The 27101-nt window shown below is 38.6% G+C and overlaps 1 protein-coding gene across 1 annotated transcript in view; it reads right to left on the bottom strand.

The window, feature by feature from the left end:
* The window catches only part of slc15a4 (solute carrier family 15 member 4), an 84292-nt gene that overhangs the window by 33187 nt on the left and 24004 nt on the right, over positions 1–27101 (bottom strand). Inside the window, exon 6 of the mRNA XM_039772085.1 lies at positions 8549–8704. Within this exon, the coding sequence (XP_039628019.1) occupies positions 8549–8704 (156 nt within the window). The remainder of the gene's footprint in view (positions 1–8548; positions 8705–27101) is intronic.

Here is a 27101-nt window from a genome sequence, read left to right as displayed (position 1 = left end):
AGAAGGAAATGCATACATATAATAAAGGACGACTCAGGATAAAAAAAAAATTTTATTTTAACAGGCTGGTTAATCCGTCAGCCAGTTAATGAGAGGCCAGTTAAGAGGGATTGTGCTGTAATTGTTTACATGTACTATTATAAATGGAGAGTAGTCAGGTTAAATGACATACTTGTGGTCACTCCAGGAGTTTGAGGCAGAGATATGCACCACAGCTGGCTGGTTTTAAGTCACAACACCTACACTTCCAGACCACAATATTAGTTTTTTTAAAATTACTGTACCAGCTGATTGACATCTGGTAAACTGTTTCAGTTGGGACACACTGCTTAGCTAAATCGCTGTGACATAAGGGGAAGACAACCATAAACAATTATCAAATGCATTTAAAACAAGCTGATGTGTGTAGAATTTAAAAGGGGAGGGAGGCAATTGAACAATATGTTCAAAAATGACTCTACACTTTCTTGTAGGATACCAGAATGAAGCTGATGAGCCAGAAGAATCAACCACCATCAACTCTGTTCTTCTTCTATTAACTAATACACGAACATCTGAAACACTGTTAGTCAGTATACAAGGAAGAAAATAACATACAATGTGTGGCAGCATGGCGTGTATCTTTCAATCAAGGGATGTCCAGGCAGTAAAAGGAATAAAAGTAAACAGATTAGCTAACTGTAGCAATGAGGCTAAGCTCACAATAAAATAGGAGTTAATCTTTGCTCTTCTTGGGGGAAAAAAAAATCCAAAAATGAAACTTTACAAAAAAGAATGCAGAAAAAGCAAAGTTTCAAAAGCTCTTCCAGAGACTTTTCAGAATTACAGACAGTCCTTAGAATACAACCTAGAGTCACACCATATAATAATAATAATAAATGGACACAAGCGCCCAGTAGAAGGTGACCGCACACAGAGATGAACAATGGCTTAGCGATTTACTACCACAGTAGTGGGAACGGAAGTTGCTTTACAATAGCATATTTTCCTTTTGTACCCTAGCATCTGTCATTACTTCTGCTTTTTAAATCCCTGTGGTCTGGGTTTTGCAGAGTCCACAGCTTTTGTGCTATAGAGAGAAGCTCAACGGCGATGGGGATTCGGTCTTCACCTGTGTGCTCACACCCCCTACAAAGCCTGCCTACTGCTCACTAAGTACTCAGTACGCACAAACTGCTGCGTCAGTTGGGTACTTTTACTACTATGACATGATACAGAGTCACTGCTGCTGTGATTACCAAGGAACATCATCAGGGAAATTATAGGAAATGTTACCAATTTTATAAATTCCCTAAAAACAAATGACTTTAAATGCAAGCACTTATTTTCTGTGTACAATGTACAAGCATGACAGCAGATTACAAACACCAACAGTAACAATTAATCAGTAAATCAATTTAGGCCAGTTCTGGATCATGGAGTCCTGAGCTTTTCCTGGGAGCCATGGACAAGCCAACAGTCCATTGATATTTGTCTACAAGTACAATCAAGGAGGATTTTAAATAAAATAAAATAAAAAAAAAAGCTTTTCAGGTTTTCCCTACATTGAAATTCATGCTTTTCCAAGTCCTAAAAAACAAGAGTTCCATTACACCAAGTATGATACTGCACACAAAATAAATATAAATTACTTCTAAAGCAGTACCGAATATCTCTCTATACATAAAATCCAACGTCTGTATGTCTGTCTGCCCGCTTTCCATGAGAGAACTACTTCACGGATTTAGATCAGGTTTTTTTCCTCATTATTTGATTGAAAATTCTGGTTGATTATGCGACAACTCTCATCACGCTAAGTATCATAGTTTGCTTGTGGTACCAATTTCCAGGTTCACTTAACCATACATAATAATCAAAACCATTATTACTAAATTTCGTACACCACCATTTAACTCTAAGTGTTCTGTTTTTGTAATCATCCATTAGCAAACTCTCTTATCTGGTGTAGGGTCACAAAGTTCAGGGGTCTTCCACCAGTACCTAAACCAATGATGACACCAACTGTTAAGTTTGAAACAGAAGGAAAAACGGTTTACCTTTCCTGTATATTTGTGTGTAAATTCTAAGTCTCCCACCTTAATAATAGCCAGCACTGGATGCAGTTAAAAGACCATCGCACATTAGCCAACACAAGGATATGTCCAAACTAGCAATTACGATGGACTTTGCTTAGTGCAAGCCTCAGAAACGATTCGAGGTTTCTACACAGAAATACACAATATTACAGTTAAAAATGCATGAATTGTAGCTTTTTTCCCTCCCTTACAGCAGTCATCTTCTGACCTTCAAAATACCTGCAGCACATCCTCACTCTCAAAGCGTGAACAGGTCTGTGATTATCTCAGAAAATCATTTTTGATTTACACCGAGTCATTCTATGGATACTGCGTAACAGCCTGGATCTTTGTATGTTGGCTGTCTCCTGTATTACAAAGTAATAGCCATTTGCTTGAAAAGCGGTCATAAACTTAAAACTTAAGAGTTTAAGACACAAAACACCACTTCAGTACTGGCCCAAATACAGAAAAAGACCAACCTGTGGATCAAAAAAAGACCAACAACGATTTTCTGGAGCACCCCTGGAGGTTTTATCATTAAAGAGACAGACAGTGCAGATTTTTAAAGGATTAAAAACAGATTAAAGAACTAAATAACACCCTCTTTGGGGAAGTTGTTCTTCCAATGCTAAAACTAAAGAGTGCTCAATACAAGCAGCACCTCAAAGCAGTCAGATTTTAAAAAACAGCCCTGCAGGAGACTGCGATTTTAATGTGCCAAAAGACACTTGATAATGCACAAACAATGGGATGGCACAGTTAGGCAGCAAATTATTCAAGTAGAATAAAAGAGAATACAATGACAGATACCAATTAAAAAATAATGTTCGCCTGAGATGCTTTTTAAACATGCAAGCACACACACACACCTAAGTAGCTTGCCATCTCATCCCTTCGGTACAGGAGGGTCAGCTAAAGATGCTCGTGATTTCTGTATTTATTAAACCAAACCACGATGGAAGTGGAATTCATTTCACACAAAAATATTTATATTTTTAATTCTCTCCTAATATCAAGAAATAATAAAATTATCTTAAGACTGGTGGTTCACAGGTTTACAATGTTGCTTATTTAAAGCTTTTACAACATACCAAGTGATAAGAAAAGTGTGAAAATAAATATTTTCATCTAGGAACACTTTGCTACAGCTTACTCTTAATATTTATACCATTTATGTAATGAATGCAATGCAAAGTACAAACAAAAGATGCTTACTGCTAAAACAGTCAATGCTCAAGGTTTCTGCAAAGGACCCTCATTTATTATCCACGTAGATCTGTGACAGTGGCATACAAAACAGGTAGATGAAAAGACACATTTTAAGGTAATCTCACAGGTGCCCAAGATGTAATAATTACCAGCGCATTGTTTTGTAAGAATGCCAGATTAACTCATCATCATTTTCTGATATGTTGCCAGCATAATTAACTTGCCTTGCAGTAATTCAATTCCATATTCACATGTGGTGCAAAGTTGCTAAGCTAGCCCATTCTAATGGAGCGACAGTAAAATGGCACTGGAAAGTAGTTACTGGTTTGCCTTTGAGGGGAACCCCACGGTCAATCAATCAATCAATTCAAAACATCTTTATCCTAGGAAGCATACAGCTGCAGCAAAATCCCAAACGCAACTGCTTCTTTCGTGGAGTTTTCACTTTCTTCCCTGCAGCTGCCTCCTAACTCCCAAGACAGGCTGGTGGTTCAGTTAACTGCCAGTTTTGAATTGGCTCCATGTCAGGAGGGCAAGTGCATGAAAGGACCAACATCACCAGTGCCCCTTTCTGGGTTGAATTTATGCATTCATAGTGCTGAATTTAATTAGACAGGCTTGAGGTGTTGCTTTTCAACTTTTTCTCGCTTCACAAAAGATCTTCTATGACTGTTCACTATTCAGGTTGTGGATGTAGATATGGTGCACTGCTACAAGTATTTGGGGGGTCCACATTAGTGACAGGTTGGATTCACTTCTGAACCCAGAGGAACTGTATAATAAAGGGCACCTTTTTCTTAGGAGACAATGCTCCTTTAACTGTGGGCAATGACATCCTTCACATCATCTGTTGTCTCCCCTGTTTCAATTAACTGTTTTTCCAAAGATTTCATCCGTTTCGTTTTTTAAATTTTTGAGCATTTTTCATGTTGGTTACCATTTTTTATTGTTAGATCATTGATGTCATCACAGTGCCATTTTTAATTTGTCCTGAGGTGTACTGACAAGGGGGGTGGCACAGTGTATAGGAGTCAGCGATCTTAACATCAGCAAAACAAAAACTGGTTATTCACTTTTGCTGCATCCAAGAGCTTTTATGCCCAGTCACTACTGAGGGAGAGAATGAGGAGGGGATGTAGCACTACAAGTACTTGGGGGTCCACATCTGTGACAGGTTGGACTGGTCTTGGAACACAGAAGAACTAGAGAAGAAAGGAAAAAGCAGGCTCTTTGTTCTTCGGAGACTGTGATTCTTTAACTATGGGCAAGGTCATCCTTCATATCTTCTACAGTACAACTCTGTGATGGTCAGTGGGGTGTGCTGGGCCGGTGACATCACTTCAAGAGAGGCCCACCAAATCAACAAGCTAATTAAAAGGGTCAGCTCAGGAGGTAGTAGTAAAGGAGAGAAGTAGTAGTAAACCAAGTACCATCATGACCAATGCAACACAACCGCTCTCTTGTGTGCCAACACAACACAAATTATTCAGCATAAGTGTGTCAGGAAACACAACAAGAGCTCCTTTATAGCAACAGCAATACGCCTACAGGTTTTTAGTCATTCTGGTGTGTGTTCAGACTATTGTGTTGATTTGTTTAAAGAGCTTCTGTAAAAAGCCAAAATTTCCCCTGGTGACAAATACAGTTCTAACTATTTCCCTGTACTGCTTTTATGTCTATGTCAATTTATTTATATAGCACATTTAAAACATAGCAATGCTGTGGCCAAAGTGCTTTACAATATAAGAAGAAAATCCATACAATTAACAAACAGAAATACAATAAATGAACACAAATAAAACAAATAGAAGTCAGATTACATAATCACAAACGAGGAAGCCATCAGTATTACTAAAGGTCATGGAAAGCAAGTGAATAGAAATGAGTCTTTTTTCTCATTTTGAACAGTTCAATTGTAGACGACTCCTTTATGTGACGTGATACAGAGTTTCACAGGCGAGGAGCAGCAGCAGCTGTAAAAGTCCTGTCTGTCCCCCTTAGTTTGACACTTGATACGAGGGACAACAAGTGACAACTGACCAGAAGATCTAAGCACTCTGGATGGCTGGTGTAAAACACACAGTTCAGATAAATAGGCAGGAGCGAGCCCATGTAAAGATTAAAAAACTAGCAACAAGATTTGAAAATCAATTTGAAAACTGACAGGCAGCCAGTGTAAAGAAGCTAAAATAGGAGAAACAGAGTCAGAAAGCGAGCGGCAGCATTTTGGACCAACTGTAACCTGTGTATCAGGGATTTGCTAATCCCAGAATACAGCGAGTTGCAGCAATCAAGGCGAGAAAAGATAAAAGCAGGAGTAGCTTTCTCAAGATCCCTAGAAGATAAAAAAGGCTTGATCTTATCCAAGAGACGAAGCTGGAAAAAGCAACTTGACTAAAGAATTATTCTGTTACTCAAAAGAGAGGTTACTGTCAATATGAATCTCTTACCTCCTAAAACCAACCAGTGCTGATAATTACACACAGTACTGTGAGACTTTTACATTAGGAGGGAGGCGAAAAGTAAAAATAAAGAAAAAAGCAAAACTATAGATCACCATTAATTCAGCGAATGAACCCAGACCCATCAAAATGGCAACATACGAAGTTAAACAAAATCTACTCAGTAGGTGCAAAAGTCTAAAAGCTACCAGCAAAAGAGGTGTTTCTAGAATGTCAAAAAATAAATAAATCAGTTTGGTCCTTGGAATTGACCCCCCACTAACAGAGTGGATGAAATCTGTGGTCATGCTGCTTTAGTAACTTATGGCACGACTAGCCTCTCTTTCCACCCCATATCACTTTCCACAAGTACAGTCAACAATCTATCTAAATAACAGGCTCTGAGCAACCTTGAGCCAAGAGCTCTCGCACCTGACAAAAAGCTTAAGTTTACTCTAATTGTCATGCTTTGTGAGGGGAAAATTACTAATGGAGTTCATGTCTCGTCACTTAGGGGAGCTTGCCAAAAGGCATCAATTTACTCTTCTATGCTAAACAGTCAATCTCCACAGCGGGTGGGTGGAGGGCCAAGCCAAACAAATCGCATACAACTCAAAGAGCTGCTACTGTCTGCAACTGTCTCACCACGAGGGAGTGCTTCTCTCCGCCCAGACTCACTTTACATTCCGTTTGTGCTCCATTTCTCTAAGTATATACGTAGTCATGTCAAAAGTAAGTAATGACAGCACAAATAACGGGTTAGAGACTCTATAAATCAAAGGAAGAAATCATCCCAGTAGTTCTGCTAAACACTGAAAATCAACACATTATTTGGTTCAAAGAATAATATCTGGAAAACTCTCTATTTTTTGATCTGGAGAAAAGTCTCATTCCGTTATCACGTGGACTCGTCTAAAAATGGGTTTCACCTTATCTGCTCTGACCACTCTTTGAAGAGAGCACTTAACAACCTCAGTTAAAAACTAGCAGAAGCAGCACTTCTGACATTTACAAAACAAAGTGTGAAAACCACCAAAATATCTTGGCTTTGATGTCGATTCAAGCTCAAAGCTTTTTCAGAAAAGCTAAAAGGCAATTTGGGATTTCAGCCTAAAAACAACTGTAATTCCATGCCTAGCACTTCATCTTTCAAGTCAGCGTTTTTTTTTTTTTTTTACTTAATTAAATTCATAAAAACTGCCTTGGGAATTACTTTTGTGATGAATCTCAAGTATTTAGTGTTTACAAATATGAAATGGCTTCCTCTTCAGAGGGCTTGACTTTGTTAAATTACAAGATTAAAAGTGAGCCCCAAATAGGCTCACAAGTAATGTTTGTGATCAGCTCTTTCTTAAAAAGAGTATTCATTTTTAAGGTGTATGTTTGGTTGCATGCAGACTGAAGTGCCACTCAGAGAAATCTATAAATACACTACGGTGCAATCTGTGGAAGGAATTTTGCCCAAATTTAACTGATTTAGCCAAAGGCTTTGCTTGTGTAGGTGCAGGATGAGCAGGCAGGAAAGTGTGGCCTAACAGCAAAAAAACTAAACAGCACATGACCAAGGTTAACCAGTCCTCTTAAAGATTCCTCCCGTGTTAAACCTGTGCGTGTCAAATAACTCACATGGCTCACATACAAGAAATAAAACAATCGTGTTATAAGCGCCTTAACTGTTGTCAAAATAAAAAGCATCATGTGACATAATACACACACTTGGACAAATGTGTTGGTCCCGTACAGCTCGATGCCTCCCGACACGTGACGAAATGGGAAGCACTTGTCTCCTGTACATCTGCATGTCTTTGAGACATCACCGAGTAAGACAAAGAATGTGCGACAAGAAGAACTGCTTATTCTACAAAGATATTCTAAAATGGCCTGGACATATTTGTTGGTACCCTTAGTACTAGGGTGCTGTACCACGTTAGCCATTATGCACGTAGTGAGTGATAAGACAAGTAAAATGACCCCTTTTATTGGCGAACTAGAAAGATTACAATATGCAAGCTGTAGAGGCAACTCGGACCCCTTCATCAGGCAAGATGACTTACTGGTAGTAATCACTGGGGATTGCATCATTTCACATCTTTGCACTTGTCCTGTCTGTGGTGAAGGGGGTCACATTCAATACAACTATTTTTGGTTTAATCATTTCCTGGGAAATAGATATTAAGCATGTACATTCATCCATCTTTCTACATCACTGTGCTCTACTGCAAGACGGCAGTCAGATGTTGTGACCACCAAAGACATCTTCAGTTATGAAGAAAACAACTAGAGTGTCAGTGCAGTGCCATAACTGTAGGCAAACATAATGAGATATAACATACCTTCAAAAGCAATACAGGATGATATAGAAGCAAAGGAAATTTAGCAAAAAAAAAAAAAAAAGCCCATCTAAAGCAAATTGAGACTTACCATAATAATCAAAAACATAAAATTTGACTTCTCACTTGGTACCCCTAGAAAATATCAGCGGTAATTGGATTTGAAAGATTTTTTCAGTCTTGCAGTTGTCTTTAATTCGTATTACGCATGTCTATAATTGTACAATCAGTCATTTTAAACGGAGAAAAAAAGTCACCAGTCTGCTGTTTGGTGTCATTGTGTGTCCAACACTGCAGAGTTGTCTGAGGAGATCAGACAGAAAATGATAGACAAGCACATTAAAGGCAAACGCTACAAGACCATCTGCAAGCAGCTTGAAGTTCTAGTTACTCCAGTGTCAAATATTATGAAGAAATATGAAGTCCATGGGACTGTAGCAAAGATTGTATATGAAGATTGTTTTTTGTTTCATAAATAATTATTGATTTTAGTATATTATTACCAACATACCTGATATACTGGCAAATATCTCGCTAATTCCAATGAGCACATACTGTGGCACTTGCCACCATACTGTCAGGTTGGCTGCATAATATGTCACACTTCCAATAGTCTGATTTATGGTGCCATCCTGGATTATATCAAGTCTTTTACTTTCTAGAATTCCTGAAAAGAAAAAAAATAAATAAATAAAAACACAAAATTTGCAGGTACTCCATTACTATGCAAGTCTCGCACTATGCCTACTTTTGTAAAAATGAAAAATTATAAATTGAATCTCTAATAAGAATATACACCGGGCTTTTAATAATCTCATTTCTGTTCATTGCCCTTCAAGATGGGAGCATAGCAAATGATCATATATTTTATCACATAGTCCTACAGGGGAGCTTGACAAGTGTTGAAAACAGATTAAAAACATTTTAAAAGGGCATTGTTTTAAAAGAAATATGCCGACCTTTCTCTGCAACACAGTCCATAACTGAATCAAGGCCTGTGTGTGAAGTCAGAAATCTCATTGGCTATTCACTGATGGAATTTCCAGTTCCTCCCCGGCAGTATTTTTGAATGTTACTGTACAACGCAAGCCTGCTCCTCAACAGTCAAGCCCCACCGGGGTGGGGAGAAATCAAACCGCGTAAGCAGATCAATCATCTTCATTCATGCGAAAATGCAGACAAAGCATTCTTAGCAACAATTCGATAATTTGGCCCAGAAGTGACTTATCAATTCAAAATGCAGTCAGACATGTCAATGTAGAATATAAGAATGGGAAGGAGTCGAGGAAATAAACTACCACATAACAAATAAGCAAACTCTTTTAAAATGCCTATAAACAAACAATCATTCAAAAAATTAAAAGATTAAAAACAAAGGATCTGTGAAGCTTTGGGGTTATATGAAATTAAACTGCTTATCCATTATGTTCAACCAAGTTTATAGGATGTCACCTAACCAGTCAATGGGCATAGAGATTTAAAAAAAAAAAATAATGTATTTATATATATGTGAATGCAGTTAACACACAATTTAGAATCGCCAATGCACCTAAGCAAAGGATACAGCAACCTTTACACTACAACCTCTAGTTCAAACTTGAAATCATAGTTGTGGCGCCAGCATCCTAAGGTAACCAGCCTTGGCCACACTCCCTAGCAACTTCATTGGGAATTTCCAGTTGCTCCCATGCCGGCTGAAAGACAGAATGCCTCCAGTGAGCACTGGATCCCGGACTAACTCAACTTTCTCTTGCTGATCCATAGAAGCTGCACAATCAGTACAAAAATCCTCCTATCGTGCAGAGCCTCTCATTTTTTGATTGAGAGAGAGCGCCCAACAACCCTTTGCCAAAAACTGATTTCAGCCATTTGTACTCCCAATAATGTCACAGTTTCATTCACTACATTGAGCTCACAACCACAGCGGAGAAAAAGAAGAAGGGGTATGCAGACTGACCATTAATTATGTATTTTGATTTCTCTCCCCAATGCCATCAAGACCATCCGACACGGCAGGGGAATTAGTCGATTGTGCCCTAAACAATGGACTGTGTCAGAATAAGACAGAGGAGGGGAGTCCAGTGGAGAACTTTTGAACATTGCCTGCAACTTAACATCGGCAAAAACCAAGAAACTGATTAATGACTTTTGCCACAGACTGTATGTGTATACTGTAAGTAATGGACAACATGCATGGGCAGATATCCCTGTTGGGATTCACCCCTTATGGTTAACCAGCCATGAGGCCAATACAATGGAGAGAGTAGGGGGAGGCTTCATATCAAAGTTGTATGCTCCCCAACCGGCTAGATGGCAGCATCCCTGGGCTTTGGTACCCATTCAGACACTGCAGGGAATGCTGGGAGCTGAAGTCCAGTGGGGGTAGCCTTATTTGAGTCCATGGGTGCACAAAAGGGTGCTGCAGGCAGTTACACTCCCTACTTTATAGATCCAGAAGTGCTTCCAATGGGAAATGCACTGGGGCCGAAAGCACTCCCGGCGTCTTCAATAAAAGGAACCGCACTGCCTAATCCAGGTGAGTCGAAGCTGGAAGAAGAGAAAGGCAACATTCACCTGGGAGAAGTAGTGGAGAGAAGAAGTGCTGGGCAGAAGTATTCGGTCTAATAAGAAGTCTGCATTTTAACCCAAGACTGCATTTTGGGGTTCAGTGGCACCTCTAATTAAATAAACATATACTGGATGTTGTGATCATCTGTCCATGCATGTATTTATTTAAAAAGCTTCTGTGAAACGCCAAATTTAACCCAGAGACAAAAAAAAAAAAATCATTTATTCTGATCTAACGCAACATTGTTTTCTGTGGTGTTAGTAATTTTGGATTTTTTAATTTATTTTTTAATTTTTTTAAATTGGGAGAACTACTGTAAATATAACATGAAGAATCAAGATTAATATAATACAATTAAAATATCAAATTAAAACAATACATCTGTAAGCAATAAACAAAGAAGCCATTTCAGAATATCTACAAGTTCATAGGGTCATTACTGTCACTTGTACAGCGTCAAGTGAAATTCTTACTTGAAAGTACAAAACAACACGCAGTGCTCTTCGGCACTATGGTCAGGGCAGAACAAGCCTATCTTGTTGACAGCGAGACATTGGGGACAGATTGCTCATGTGAGTGTTATTCCTGAAATAAAATCAGTACATTTTAGGAGTCAGTCCACTTACCACAAGTCAGGTTCATGTATCATGCAAAGAAATTCTTAACTGCACGTCTCCTAAGAATAGTTGACAATAGTATCATCAGAACACAATTTAAGTATTTATGGGATTTTATACATTTCATATTAGCAAATGTAACTTCAGTCTGCCATTAATCAGAAAGAAATGTAAAAGGAGAAAATAATAATAAAGTGCCCAAATGTTTTCCTCCAAAAACAATGTTGAGTGGCTTAAAGATGCTTTAGAACTTTACCCATCAATTAATCCAAACACGGTGTTTATTAAGTCATTTTAAAATAGGAAAACACCCTAATCTCAGTACAGGCATGGAGACACCATAAGAGCACCAGAATGAAGACCCGATTTAATAATAAGACTAAGCTTAAAAGATCTTGGAGGATTTTAAAGGATTTATCTTGTTTAAAAGCAGTTCCTTCATTAGGGAAGAAAATTTAAATCTTTGAAACTTGCTGCCAAATTCTATACAATCCACATGCGACAAGAGATGCTCCCGTAATTCAGATGACATCTGTAACCCAGAAACCTAAAATTCCCAAAACAAATAGAACGTCCACTTTCTACCACAACACTTCTACGCTTCACCTTAAGCCATCAAGTCCACAGGCTACAAAGTAGCAGTCGTCTGTACAGCAAGTGAAACAGTCCTTCAAAAATGATTTTCAGGCCTAAACTCAAGATTTAAACTGTATCTGTTACTATAGCAATGAAGAACATTTACATTACAGAACACCTAAGGAATTAGACAAAGATTACATTCATCAGCAACACAGAATTAGAACATTTCTTATGATATTTTAATATGGCTACATTATACACTCAACATTGGTATCAGGTTTCCTATAGAAGAAACTTATGTGCAATACTTAAGAAGCATGGGAAAGAACACTGTGGTGGGCTGGCATCCTGCCCAGGGTTTGTTTCCTGCTTCCCTTTGTTGAATGTATAGCTTTTGATGCAAAGGCCACCACTTTGCATTTACCCATTTAACCATTTCTCTTCTGCTCTCCCTCCGCCTCTCTTGACACCAATGCTGCTACTAATTCTCAATGCTCTACTTGGTCATCTTGCCTTGATGTGCTCTGTCTACTCTCCTCTAGGCCTGCAAGTAAAACAACCTCCTGCCCATAATTATTTGGAGGTCTATGCAGTCTACAGTTTAGGATAGCTGAAAGAAATGGGAGAAAAATCAAAAGCCCAGGCTGAATTAGAACATATATTGATCCCTTCCATCTTCCATCTCTTACACTACTACCAACGATAAGGAAAGCTTCTTTCAGAACAGGATTAGGAAACGTCAGATACTCCTAGCTTGTTCTCTGTCTTCACCTATCTCCTCCACCCTCCATTCTTTAATTCAGACTTTGATTAAGAGTTTTTCATCTTTGATTATCAATTTTGTAACCTTGTCCTGCATTATTTGTTCTCAAACAGTCCCCAGGCTGATTTCCCTCTATTGTCAACCTATTTTGTAAGTTATTCAAAGTACGATCATCTGCAAGATAAACAAGATTTAGTGCTGGTTCATCTTTTCAATCCAACTCTAGACTCTTTTCTGCATATAACAAACACAAACAAAAAGTAAAATGAAGTCTTCTACTTCTGTCCAAACAATAGCAATGTGCCCCTTATGCTCAGCAGCCAAGAAGTCAAGACCATCTGATAGAATCTCAGGATTCAGGCTTCACTCCAACACTGAGACAAATCTTGCCTGCAATGTGAATGATCTCCTCCACACCACTGGCACTTGAACTCCCTCCCTCTACACTACTTTTTCTTGGCCTCACTCATGCGTTGAACACTGTTGAACTTAACCTTGTACTGGACTTCATGAAATGTGTTCCACTCTCTGTTGGAGCATTTAACTCATTGAAGTTGGTCAAGCACTGTACCTTGAGGTTGTTCACAACCAATTACAATGTGTTATCCATCTAAATGCTATCATTGAGATACTTGGCTTACCAATACCATTTCATATTCCACTTGTATGTTGATGATAAATACATCTAAAATTAAGATTATTGATTGAACATCAGGTATTGAAATTTAAGGGATAATTTAATGACGTCGATGTCTGCCAGCCTTTGACAACTAAAATGCATCTGATGGCATATGAAACTCAATTTAAAATCCTTGGCGACTCAGCAGACTTGAGCTCCTGCAAACGTAAAATCATGCCTGCCACCGCCCCAAATTCACAAAAATTTACTTCTGTGGAAGCCATCTATGAAACCCGGAGATCTGACCACTACACTGTGCTTAAACTTTCATTTGGATTACAGCAGTTGAGTAACCAATGGTCATCCTTTGCATGATGCATTGAGAACAAGTTGAAAATCAGTTCATCTTAAGGTGGACTTAAAATAGCATTCTGTATGCTTTAGTATGTACTTTGAGATGGATGCATTATAAATATATCAAATTATTATTTACAGGGGGGTTCCGCCCCCGCTCGCTTAGTTTGCCCAAACCCGAGTTTGGTTTACTGGGTATACAACTTAAAGAGATTGTTATTTTAATGGGAATTGTTACATATGCATTATTTTCACTTTTACTTTAAAACTTTTGTAAAAACAATACTTTATTTCCAGCCCCTGATATGGTTACATCGCTTTCTCGCAGGACGTACAATGTTGTTCGTGTTTTGAAGGGGGGGGGATGGGATGAACGTTGATCATTTAAAAGCCCGTACAGCAGCTGTCCTTTTGCCACTTCGTGTCTCTGCCACTTGTGTTGTGTGAACCAGAATGTGCTAAGGAGAAGTGGTTGGATCATCTGCTGGCTTGTTGCTGCTGCTGGCAAGCTGCACGTTTTGCTTGTCGCCGTTTTAAAAGCTAGGAGCACATGATGCGCGTCTGCCAAAAGCATTCCAACAACTGCTAGGTTAGATGTCCGTGAACTTGTTTTAAATGTTGTCTCACGGGACATCAAATTGTCTTCCGAGAATCTAATCCCCAGTCTTCACATACTTTATGTGGACTTTACAAACTGTCACAGTACCCATAGTGACGACCGGTATTTATTTCCATCAGACAGCCTAAAGATGTGTGTGTTAAGGTGACTGTAAATTAAGGGAGAATAAATTTGAGGGCACACGCAAGTTTCTCACAAGTTAGCCCAATGCACTGCCTGATGCTATAGATGCCTGTTCCCCAACATCTTGTACTCAAAAAGGGAATTCAGAAACAGTTCAGAGCAGAGTTACACAATGTCAGAATTGAAATGTAAAAAATAAATTCCTAAGTGGCTACATTGTCCCTCAAAACAATGAGCTGAATGGCTCTGACCCACTAATTGAAGAGGTTCAAATGCATGTTAACAAACAGCCAAGTTCAGGTGAAAATAGGAAGTGGTACAGCATGGGCAAAAGAAAGAGAAGGGGTTTTTACACAGACAGCTGTCCATCCAATATGAAACCAGTGAGTCAGTGCATTAATGACATAAAACGAAACCAGAATGTGCACTTCATAAAACTGAAACATCAAAAATTACCAACAGCTACAGCCTAACAATTGTGTTTGTTGATAAAATGCCCAGTATGATTACAAAAAAATAAAAATTATGTAAACTCAAATCGGTGTTTGGGAGGACATCCATTTGACTTTTCTGTAAATGATGTACTGTGCACCGACATCTGTTCTGTAATACTGCAATATGTCAAAACGTGAGGACACACCACATTGAGGTCCAAGTCCCAAAGTCAGGGGGGTACTCCAGAGTATAGCCAAAGTCACATGATTGCTTTTATTAGGTGGTGCTCTCAACATTACAGAACAAAAAAAGTTAACAATGCCAAGAGGAGGGTACCCACATTCAGACATCCTATGGACACAGGCATACGTCACGAGCGGAGATTCAGAAAAGAGGGTATGACACCAGAATAACGCATAAGAGATACTATCACACCAGAAGTGCTCATACTGTGCCACGGTCTTCTTGAGTCAAATTTTCTATCACATGTTATCTTGGCACAACTGCCACTTGCTTGTCATTACTAATTGCCTTTAGTGATGAAAGCAGATCATTCCTGGGGTTGAGTGAAGACTGTAAACGTGCCCGACAGAAACCTGGAAAGTGACTTCATCCATCTCACATACTCATCCAGCACACAGGGCACACAGCAGGCATCACAGTTTTGGATAGTTGTCAACTACAGTGCTCATTCACATGTGATGTTTGAGGAAAGTGCATCGATTAGTGCTACCAAGGTCAAGGACATGATCCAGTCTGTCCCGATTCCTCTCTTTCATTTAATGGGTTCTTCCAGCTAGACAATGGCCACCCTCATTCCACAAATGCAACTGAGCATTCTCAAGCCTGGCTAGCACACTCGCCAGACCTCTCCCTGATACCGCATGTAATTAAGTAGATTGGACAGTGTGCCTCCTGCCCACAAGTGCTGGATGGACAAATGGGCATCCCACAGTGTGAATGTTAGCATGTCAGAGTTACAGGCCTGCGCTAGTGCATAGGAGGTTATACACAATATTAATAGGAGTGTGCTGGGACACGTAACAATCAAGGTACCTAATAAACCATGTCAGGTCTCCACGCGTGTGTGATCTTGTTCTTAAACGAATCTCTGAAAACTGAATCTCTTATGTGGTATGATGCCTACGACTTTTTTTTTTTTTTTTTATGACCTTTTTTCACTTTAATAACCTTCTGAAAATGTAAATGAATTTATTTTCATGAGCTCCTAATTCCCATCCCCACACCCTGCTTTATTCTTTTTCTTATCATATTTCATCTCTACTGCATACAAGGAAAAATACCCTCTAAGCTCTGACAGACAAATGGTTGGATGGATACAATGTCCCATTAATGTGCAAGTGTCAAGATAAAGTAACATTTTTTTCCTCAGATTGAAGCTAGAAGCTATGGACCAAGTAACAGATTACAGTAATTTGTAATGGATAAAAGTGGATTGCTGAACAATAATACTTTAAGCTGTTGTCATCATTGACTCTGCCCTTCTGAAAGCTTTATTTGATAACCATAATTGTGAAACCAGCAGCTATTTGCAGATATCCCTGCTGAGACAGTATCCCATCATACCCCTGTTTAATGCTTCACTTTAGAAAAGATAGAGAGCCTTCTAATCCAGCATCCTATAATACTTCTCCAAGTTCAAGTAGACAGCTACCCGCATCAGCTAGATGTTTAGGCTTATCTGACAAGGCAGTTTAATATAGTATTAAATAAATCAAACAAGCTGGCTATCCTATATTTTACAGAGGCAAACTGGAAAATAAATTAAACAATAACAGGAAAATGAGATGACAGAGGGCTCTTCTGAAGTTATAGCTCGCATTTTAAAAGAGCTCCAAAGCCAATACAGGTTGCCTATTTCCAGATTAATCATTTTAAATGTATTAAATGCTATGCTGACTAAAATGGAGAAAGAGACAGAGCACTGTGGAGCTGCTCTAATCCTACAAGAACATGCAGACTGAAAATAGGTTACCCAGGCCCTCAGAAATATCAGTAATTGAAGGGATAACCGTTTGACTTTTATAGAAATGCATGCAAGAGTCAATAAAAACAATGTGATGAAATAATCAAGCTATATACTGGAGGTCCTACCGGGGATAAACGTGGCGCCATTAAGAATTCTCTTTTTAAAACGCTGAATGAAGAAATAAAATTAGACAAGGACACATCAATCATGGAAAACAAGTAATCTAGGTCACCAACTGTGGTGATGCTCTTAATGGAATCAATAAAGAACTTCAGATTAGCCAACATTATGCCATCTCTCTCTCGATCTCGTAAAAAGATATATAATACATTACTCGACAACATACAGACAGCTGACTCGGATATAAATTAGGCCACTGCTGATGTACCAAAGAGATGGACTTTGTATTATGAGAAACAAAGTACTGAATTTAAATAGAGGTGCATGGATACACAACACACATAAGAATGTAATTCTGCCTTGATATGTACACACCTGCACTTTTAAGAAATATTTAAAAAAAAAAAAATCAAAAAAATTAAAGACCATCATTTTACTGGTAGTCCTGAAATAAAAATACAAGTGCACTTGCAAATGTACAAAAGAAAACTGCCTGCTGTGCTGCTCAAAGAAACTTCTCAGTTGACAATGACAAAATGTATAAAACACAGGAACAAACAAAAAACAAAAACACAACACCACCAAACCAATGCTTGATTTCAAATACCAAAACTTGCCACTTGAATTTACAAATGCTGATATCTTAAAACAGCTGGGTCAACAGATGAGCCCTTTCGAGTGAAAGAAAAGAACTATACTGCAAACACAAAACAATGACTGCAACAGATCAATTTTAACTCAGTAGTGACCTCTAGGGACAATACCACAAGCTTTTGGAACGTGTGTGCTTTTCAGTACTAGTAAATTGAAAGGCAGTGGAGAAAACAAACAGTATTTAGACAGAGGTAACACAAGAACATGGTCATGTATTAATCTTAAAATGGAAAATAAACAGTAAATAAATGATTGATTTTAAAGATTATTATACACCCTGTGACCATTAGAGGGCACTGTAGCACCCCTAAGTCTCAGACACAAGTCCCAGGTTCAAATCAATAGTTTAATACAGGGAAGGGCCGCAGTGGCCGCAGGTTTTTGTTCCAACCCAGTTGCTTAATTGGGAATCAATCCTTGCCAACAATTTCATTTCATGGATTGTGCTTTAACTCTGCTAAATCAGGTCATTCTCATATCCTAGAATTTTGTTTCTTTCTAAGGATATCACCCAAATGATTAGAAGTCTAAAATGGACGAGTAATTCTCAGTCCTTCATTTTTTTTTTCTCTTCACTTTCCCTCCAAGTGTTTAATTAAACCAAACGGGTGTAAATAGAAACAAGCTAAATTGAGAATTGCTGGTTTGTTTTGTCATTTGCATCTTATTGCTAATAAGGAGCAATTAAAAACCAAGAATACAGCTGCTTAAGACTAAAATAAGCAATAAGGGTTCAAAATCTTAACGAGCGAGACAACTAAAGGGAAGCAGATGAGTTACTTGAGTGACAAGCGTTTCTGCTTAAGCAATTGGGTTGGAACAAAAACCTGCCCTCCAGGAACGACTTTGCCCACGCCTGGTTTAATATAATAAATTACCTTTACAAAAGGTTTCTTTAATAGTGGCAAACGCAACCCAATACTTTTTCTCTTCTCTTCCACTCGTCTCAGGCAAGCTTTATCCTTCTGCCACCTGACTCCAGCTCTCCTATGTAAGAGTCATTTTATCTAAAACCTGGGAAGATGTCTGGTGCAGGGACATATCCCATTTTAAGCACTTCTGGGTCAACAAGAAGTCCCTGAAAGTAGAGAGCATAAACCTCGCAGCACCCCCTGGCAGCACCCAGGCAACCCAACAAGGCTACTCCATGGCACTACAATTCCCAGCGTGCTCATCAGGTGTCCATTTGGGTACTGAAGCCCAGGGATGTTGCCATCTATGGTATGAAGTCCTCCCAGATTGTTCTGTGATGTTGGCCTTCTGGCCATTCTCATGGCAGTGACTGGAAGCCTTCCACCTTTCTCTAGGTCTCCCAGTCAGGTAATGGGCAGGGACCCATCCTGGAAGGGATACCAGCCCAGGCATGCCATCCATGAGAACCCCAAGAATGACACTAAAACTAGCTAAATCAAGCTAGATTCTGGATACCTAAACGCAAAGCTACAACCCGAGCAGAGAGTTTACCAAGGGACTTGCCAAATTACAACTTAAGCAGGGGCCAGCGTGGTGGCAGCGCTCATCTCCTGACCAACAACAGTATATAAAGGCATCAGAGAATGCCATGCTCAGTTTCAAAGTGGGTTGCTTTCTATGGCGGTAGGCAGGCAGTTTCAGATGTCATGGGTACAGAGGACACATAAGCCACAATGAAGGTCTACAGTTTAAGAAAGCCATTTATAATCAAGTCACCACTGTCATAGCGCAAACCAAAGGAAAAGGCCTAAATGGCAACCAGAATAGAGCTCATCGCTAGTAAGAGTATTAAAGAGTGGTAAAAAAAGCGCAAGACAAGTCAAAGAAATTTGGGGGAGTGGGGGTGTACGGTAGAAACTGGGAAAAAAGAATAACCACTACTTCTGAAAGACGGGACTTCAAAGTTCAAGGGGAAAAGTGTGTCTAAGAGTTGAAATTCAGGGTGACAATGGACCTCTCTGCTTTACAACTAGCAGAATGAATATTAAAAACAAAAACAAAACTGATGCATGGGCCAAAATTCCTAAAGCTCCACTGAATTAGTGTTTTAAAAAAAAACAAAAAAAACAAAAAAAAAAAAACAGGTTTAGTCACTAGCCTTCAATGTCAATCAATAAGCATATGTAACTAGAACAGAAAAATATCCATTTGATAATTGTGACTAGTCGTCTTCTTTTGGTTGCTCCCATTAACAGTCTACTGATTTCAAACATATTAAAATAAATGTGCCTAAAGTAAACACAGTTTTTTTAAGGCAGGCTCAAGTTATTAGGGCAGATGCACTGTTCAGGTTGTTAAAAGAATGTGCCGTGTTTGAGTCTTAGAAGAGCACAGTCCACTTATAATAGGGCTGGGTATCAGCACTGATGTTCCGATTCAATTTGATTCTAATTCACAATGACCCGATTTGATATCGATTTTATCTTGACTGAATTAGCGTGCACTGATATATTTGAAGTGGCGGCCTTTTTAGAGATTACTTAACCATGAAAATTGAACATTAAACATAATGTGACAAGGGCAGCACGGTAGCGCAGTGGTAGTTCTTCTGCCTCGCAGTTAGGAGACCCGGGTTCGCTTCCCAAGTCCTCCCTGTGTGGAGTTTGCATGTTCTCCCCATGTCGGCGTGGGTTTCCTCCCACAGTCCAAAGATGCAGGTTAGGTGGATTGGCGATTCTAAATTATCCCTAGTGGGTGTGGGTGCCCTGTGGTGGGATTGGTTCCTGCCTTGCGCCCAGTGTTGGCTGGGATTGGCTCCAGCAGATCCCTGTGACCCTGTGTTCGGATTCAATGGGTTGGAAAATGGATGGATGGATAATGTGACAAATTTCAGTGCATAAGCATGGAATTTAAAAATCAATATATGATCAGTAATGGACAGTTAACTTCAGTATGGGGGGAGGACTCCTTGTTTTAATACAATGCAATGGCATCTACATTATAAAATACGTATATCATCTTGTGAGAAATATAAAAGAATCAAATATCGTTTCTTAAATAAATGTTATTCAATAACCTTTAACCTTCTTTAACTCTACAAATGACACATATCTTCAGTTGATCACTTAGAGTAGTCATGTTAATCAGTGTCGAAAAAGTGCCCTAAAAAACCTCAGACAAAAAAAGAAGCATTTTAATACGAGGATCTATAGCTGAAGTTTGTTGACAGCAGCATTGAAGGAATGGAACATTAAAGAAGAACTGGCCACCATGACTGATAACGACGCTATTATGGAGCTACTTGAGCACATGCTCACCTTTCTATCACAGACTGCTCTGAAAATTCCAACAATGCCCCCCCTGCTTTACTAGATGAGGCGCATTGTAGGGTCTCATATCTTTAAGGTCTCTTGTATTTACAGATAAAAACTACTATTGATTTTATTTTTTGGGTATAAGGCAACTTAAATGGAAGTTTGGAGCTAAAGCCACATCCAGGCTCTACTCGTTTGAATCTCGACTGAGATAATGTTTCTGGTTGACTTGGGATAAATAATTTCTCAAATTTGTGTTGCAACAGAACAGCTTACATATGGCTTTGCTTTTATCCAGTTATTCTTTACCAATGCTTTACCAATGTCTGAATCCATATTGTCTAAACATCTGATTTAAGTGTCTAAGACAATGATTTCAGTTAAAGAGGACACAAGATTTTATGCAAAGTAGTAAAGTGCCTTATCCATAGGAAACCTTAACATGTGCATTAGTGCCATCTACTGGATTGGACGTCAAAAACGAAGATAAGCAAAAATTTACATATAGTAACTGAGCAGGCTAGAGATTTACGAGATCAATCTTGAGACTTTAAGAATCAATATCTAATTGTTTTGAACAATCAATAACGATTCATTGGATAATCAATTATTTTATCCAGGCATAATATAAAATGAATTCAAATAGTGCAGACAGAAGTTACCCATACCTGGCAATATTCACAAATAGCTTACGGATTATGCAAAGTGTATAGGTATTTACAATGGTCAGTGACTTTCCAAAAGTTAGAAGTTTATTGCAAAAACAATGCCTCCTGCTCTCGGCCAAACTGCAAGTACAATCGTCTGCATTCCCCACAGAAGAAGAACTGGATAATGACTGTACAACTCCACTGGTTACTCTTCAACCTGGATCTGTATGTATAATTATCTGATTATACACACACCTATATATTTTTCTGTACCATAGTTCTCTTGTCTGATTATTTCCACTATGGTTACTGAAAGAGTATACAGTATATAAAGGTTCATGTATGTCCTGCATTTATTTCTATGCTTGAACAAGGGCCCCCTGCTGGAGTCAGCATAGTTTTTTAAAATGCTACAGTATCTTTTTTTATGCATGTTAGTGTAGAGCAAGCTACAGGGTTTTTTTTTTTTAAAATGGACATTCTCTAGCCTAATCTTGTTACGTTTATTACTGCTGCAATCATTTAACCCATGTTAAACAAACTAAATGCTTCTTGAGGAAGTAATATACTGCAAATCTCTGGGGTCCTTATTAAAATCAGAGGCACTGATACATACAATAGCATGTTCAGTGCTTCTCTGGAGATAACACTACAAGTATCCCAGCTCTAGTTTGTATCTTTTGGTGGTCTACACCTTTCTAGAGCTGGCATCCTAATTAAATTATTGCAAAGCAATAATCTGAAAATAAATGCCAACCATCACATGATTAAGAAAGCACCCAATTTAAGGAATAAACCAAAGTAAGATTTTTGTCTTGGTAATAGTTAATAAGCTGTCCTCATTAAAATAACACAAATTTGTGTATAAGCATATCTAAGGTAGATACTGCACAGATCCATCTCCCCCAAACATCTGTTTACATGTGTTTACGTACACAATCCAGCTGACAGTGCAAGTTGCTCCTCACCAAAGCTTCACTTATCCACTCTATTCCACTGATTTGGACTACTTTGTACAAGAGAGAAATACATCCAAGAAACTTTCACAAGTAAATATGTAAAAGATGCAGCATCATTATCTGAAATGGTATAAATTAAGAGCAGAAAATAAATTAATAAATGATTTTGAGAGGCGTCACCTAACTTAAGAATTACCCAGAGTAGAGGACATAGACCCAACCTGTGCTTGCTGCACCACTGGCTTTCATAAGAAGACACCACATCTCAGCTCTATTGCTGGCATACGAGTCCTATTAATCTCCTCCGTTGTGGAGGCATTTCATTTGCACATAGTGGAGCCAAGATGTTTGCTTCCTTTCAACGTTGAGTCTCTTCATCTGTATCATTACCATGTCGTTGCACGGAAGAATTTGCTACACACAGGTCTTTTGTAGTGAGGGGCATGCAAGATGCGAAAAAATGTAAAAATGCGTGTCGGTGCCATTAAATGACCGGGGCTGAGCGAAAGCAGAGTGGACTGTTCCATACATATACGCACACAGAGGTCTTTTGTATATATATATCTCAAATATAGATGCTACTCAAATTGCATTACATAGACAAAGAGGAACCATTTTACCCACCACCAATGTGTAGCACCCACCTGGGATTATATGACAGCAGCACTATTAAGTTCTTTTTATGTTCTCTATTAGATAGTGAAGGGGGCAAGGGATGGGGGTGTGCGGTGGGGAGTAGAGAAAGATAAGTAGCAGGGGATAATTAGGAGGACCAGAATGACCAGGATGTCATGGGCAATTTAGACAGGTCATTGGGAGAAACACCTTTCTCTTTATGAAAGATGCCCAGGAATCTTTTTATTAACAGACAGTCAAGACCTTAGCTCCAAGTCTCATTTTATTTTACCCCTAGCACAGTGTGTCCGTCACTCTGCTAGGGCATTGGGATCCACACACAGACCCAAGACTAAGATTTTTGAGTTTGGTATCGATGCCAGAATTCAGAGCCTAGTACTGGTCCCAAAACAGTTCCGAAGTATCAAACAAATCCAAATGATGTTTACTTCCCCGTGCCAAAAATCATGAAAAGCTGGTATCGTATATATTTTAATATTTGGGTTATTGGTACTTTTTCAGTATGAGTAGGCGTATATCGTGCAACCCTAATAAGGAGTCTTTTTCTCTGCTAATTATTAATCTGTTATGTAAGCTATTTTTTGTTATTTATTCATTATTTCTTGTTACCTAATTAACTTCTCTGATATCTTGTAAAGCACTTAAAGCTCTATCCTGTATATGAAAATGTGCAATACAAAGAAATGTTCTCATTTTTTGATGATAAAAAAAAAAATAAAATCTGCTGTGTTGCTTGTGTACATCGCAAAGTTTTGATTAATCCAATTTTAGGATATGGCAAGGGCTACATAATACAATATGCTGTACCTAAAAGTGTGGCTTAATGTTCAAACATTTAAGATAAAATTTACAGTGTATGACATCTTGCTTGGGTAGACGTAACAGTAGTAAAGTCAGCGCTAAAAGGCTACACAGTTTAATTATGTATAACTTTATTTGTGTAAAGCTTTAAAGACCTGCATCACCCACACACACACACACACACACAGACAGAACAACTAGAGTCAAGATTACGAGGACATCACAAGTTCCATCAGCAACTCCCCCTGGCTTTATTAACAGGGGCTGCAGAAATCAGTAGACAATTGTAAACAGGCATTACTGTTATATTAGCCCACATACTGCTGCTCCTGTAATATTAATTAAAAAATGATATCTGGAACTCCTCTACCGTCAAGGGCAAAGCTACATATGTTGGGCTCAAACAGCACTTCGGATGGGTCACTCCTGTGTTACCTTAGATCGATAATATGAACAAAGAAAATATAAAAAGAAAAAAAAAAATGAATCCCATTTCCATAGAAAGAAAACTATTCAACATTAGCCAAGTTACCCCATGATGGTTATCTCTGCTCTAAATCCAAGTTCCAGATTTTCACTATTCTTTATATCACAATTAGGTTAATAGAAATAAGGCCACCGGCCATTTACCAACCTCGCTGAGTAAGTTTGCATGGACAAAGGAGCAAATATTGTTCCACCGTGATGTACAAAGTTAACAAAGACTTGTGTGGTTAAGGTTATGGACGGTTTACCAAGTGATGCAGTCAATAGGAACACCAATATAAAAGTTTTAGTTTTTATTTTGATACTTAAGCAGTTACTTAAACTTTTTATGTGTGGAGTTCTGTAAAAATGCTCCCCTTAGACATAAAAACTTACCAACCTAGTCCATCACAATCCCAGCAGTTAACACACTTTCATGATGCGGTGTATTTTCTAGTATGGTCATTATTGACTGCATAGATAATAAAGTAAAAAAGACATTTAATGTAGCATGTCAAGCTATTCAAAAAAAGCGTATGTAAACAAGTGCAAACTTCTATCATCTTCTTAAGGTGAATTTTAAAAAATACATACTGTTTGGCTGGATATAATGAGACACAAAAAGACAGCAGTGCCAATAAACAGTATAATACAACATCTTTCTCTAAAGTTGGTGGGGTACATCACCATTTTGGATTGACTGAATCTGAAATTGGGACAAACTTGTACTTAACAGACCAGACCAGTGTTTTCAAGTAGGTAATCTGTCTTGTGGGGGGCATTCCATTTCTAATGGTATGGAGTATTATTCTGCTGTGGTAAGAACCAGTTTCTCATGGCCATGTAGGGGGCAATCCAGTTGAAAATTTCAGCTTCCCATTTCAAACAGAATATGGCATATCTGCAATACGATCAAAGTGGAGCTTATGATATTATTTATCTGGACTTTCAGAAAGCATTTGATAAGGTGCCACATGAGAGGTTGGGCATCAAGTTAAAAGAAGTGGGAGTTCAGGGTGATGTTTTTAGATGGGTGCAGAATTGGCTCAGACACAGGAAGCAGAGGGTGATGGTGCGAGGAACCTCATCAGAACTGGCCGATGTTAAGAGTGGTGACCAGCAGGGGGCAGTGCTAGGGCCGCTGTTATTTTTAATATATATATATATAAATGATTTAGATAGGAATATAAGGAACAAGCTGGTTAAGTTTGCAGATGATACCAAGATAGGTGGATTAGCAGATAATTTGGAATCCGTTATATCATTACAGAAGGACTTGGATAGCAGACAGGTTTGGGCAGATTTGTGGCAGATGAAATTTAATGTCAGTAAATGTAAAGTATTACACATAGGAAGTCAAAATATTAGGTTTGAATACACAATGGGCGGTCGGAAAATCGAGAGTACACCTTATGAGAAGGATTTAGGAGTCATAGTGGACTCTAAGCTATCGACTTCCCAACAGTGTTCAGAATCCATTAAGAAGGCTAACAGAATGTCAGGTTATATAGCGCCTTGATGTGTGGAGTACAAGTCACATGAGGTTCTGCTCAACCTTTATAATGCACTGGTGAGGCCTCATCTCGAGTACTGTGTGCAGTTTTGGTCTCCAGGCTACAAAAAGGACATAGCAGCACTAGAAAATGTCCAGAGAAGAGCAACTAGGCTGATTCCAGGTCTACAGGGGTTGAATTATGAGGAAAGATTAAAAGAGCTGAGCCTTTACAGTTTAAGCAAAAGAAGATTAAGAGGTGACATGATTGAAGTGTTTAAAATTATGAAGGGAATTAGTACAGTGGATCGAGACTTGTATTTTAAAATGAGCTCATCAAGAACACGGAGACACAGTTGGAAACTTGTTAAGGGTAAATTTCGCACAAACATTAGGAAGTTTTTCTTTACACAAAGAACGATAGACACTTGGAATAAGCGACCAAGTAGTGTGGTAGACAGTAAGACGTTAGGGACTTTCAAAACTCGACTTGATGTTTTCTTGGAGGAAACAAGTGGATAGGACTGGCGAACTTTGTTGGGCTGAATGGCCTGTTCTCGTCTAGATTGTTCTAATGCACTAGACGCCGATTGCCGAATTTCACTCCACACTAAAGTGGACTATGCCATGATGTATTCTGGGTATAGCCAGAATTTTCTGATATTGTGGCGTTTATCTGAATAGAGGTTTGCAAAAAGTTCCAAACTAAGCGGTCACAAAGACCACCTTTTTTAAAAAAAAAAACACAAGAAATGCATACAAACAGTCTTTTAGCATAAAAAAAGTAAAAAGCAGTTAATCTACTCAAATCACATCTTTGTGGTGCATATTTATAAAAACCACACATCCTCTTTCTGAGACAATAGTAATTCAGAGTATCTATGACCTTTACAGGATTAAACAAAAAATAACCTAAGTTTCACAGATAAACCTTCCCAGGGTGCCACTGGCTACATTAAAGTGTACAACAGAAAACTTCTAACATTACAGAATGCTTTGTGCCCTGTGGTGATTTCAGAATCAAACTAGAATGGATTTTCATGTAAGTGAGCAACACCAGGGTTTCATTAAAGTGAGCAATACTTTCTTTTTATCTCGCTCCTGCTGACTGCTCAGAAACAAATTGGGTATCAAGCGACAGATGAAAAACTGTAAAAAATAACCAGTCCATAAAAAAAAATATATTTCATAATAAAATCTCTTCATCTTTAGGTTAAGTGGATTATTTCCGTGTAAAGTGAGGAATTCGTTAAAAAGTTTGAATATGAATTCATAAAATAATAAAATCACATTTATCCCCGATGGATCTGGAGGATGGCATCAGCGTCTGTGGGTGGTCATTGCCATTACTTCCAGAGAATACCTCTGGTAAAGAAGGTTTCCGATTAGCTT

This window comes from Polypterus senegalus, chromosome 12 (genome assembly GCF_016835505.1).
Source record: "Polypterus senegalus isolate Bchr_013 chromosome 12, ASM1683550v1, whole genome shotgun sequence".
Taxonomy (NCBI): domain Eukaryota; kingdom Metazoa; phylum Chordata; class Cladistia; order Polypteriformes; family Polypteridae; genus Polypterus; species Polypterus senegalus.
This window is presented reverse-complemented; position numbering and strand designations above follow the sequence as displayed.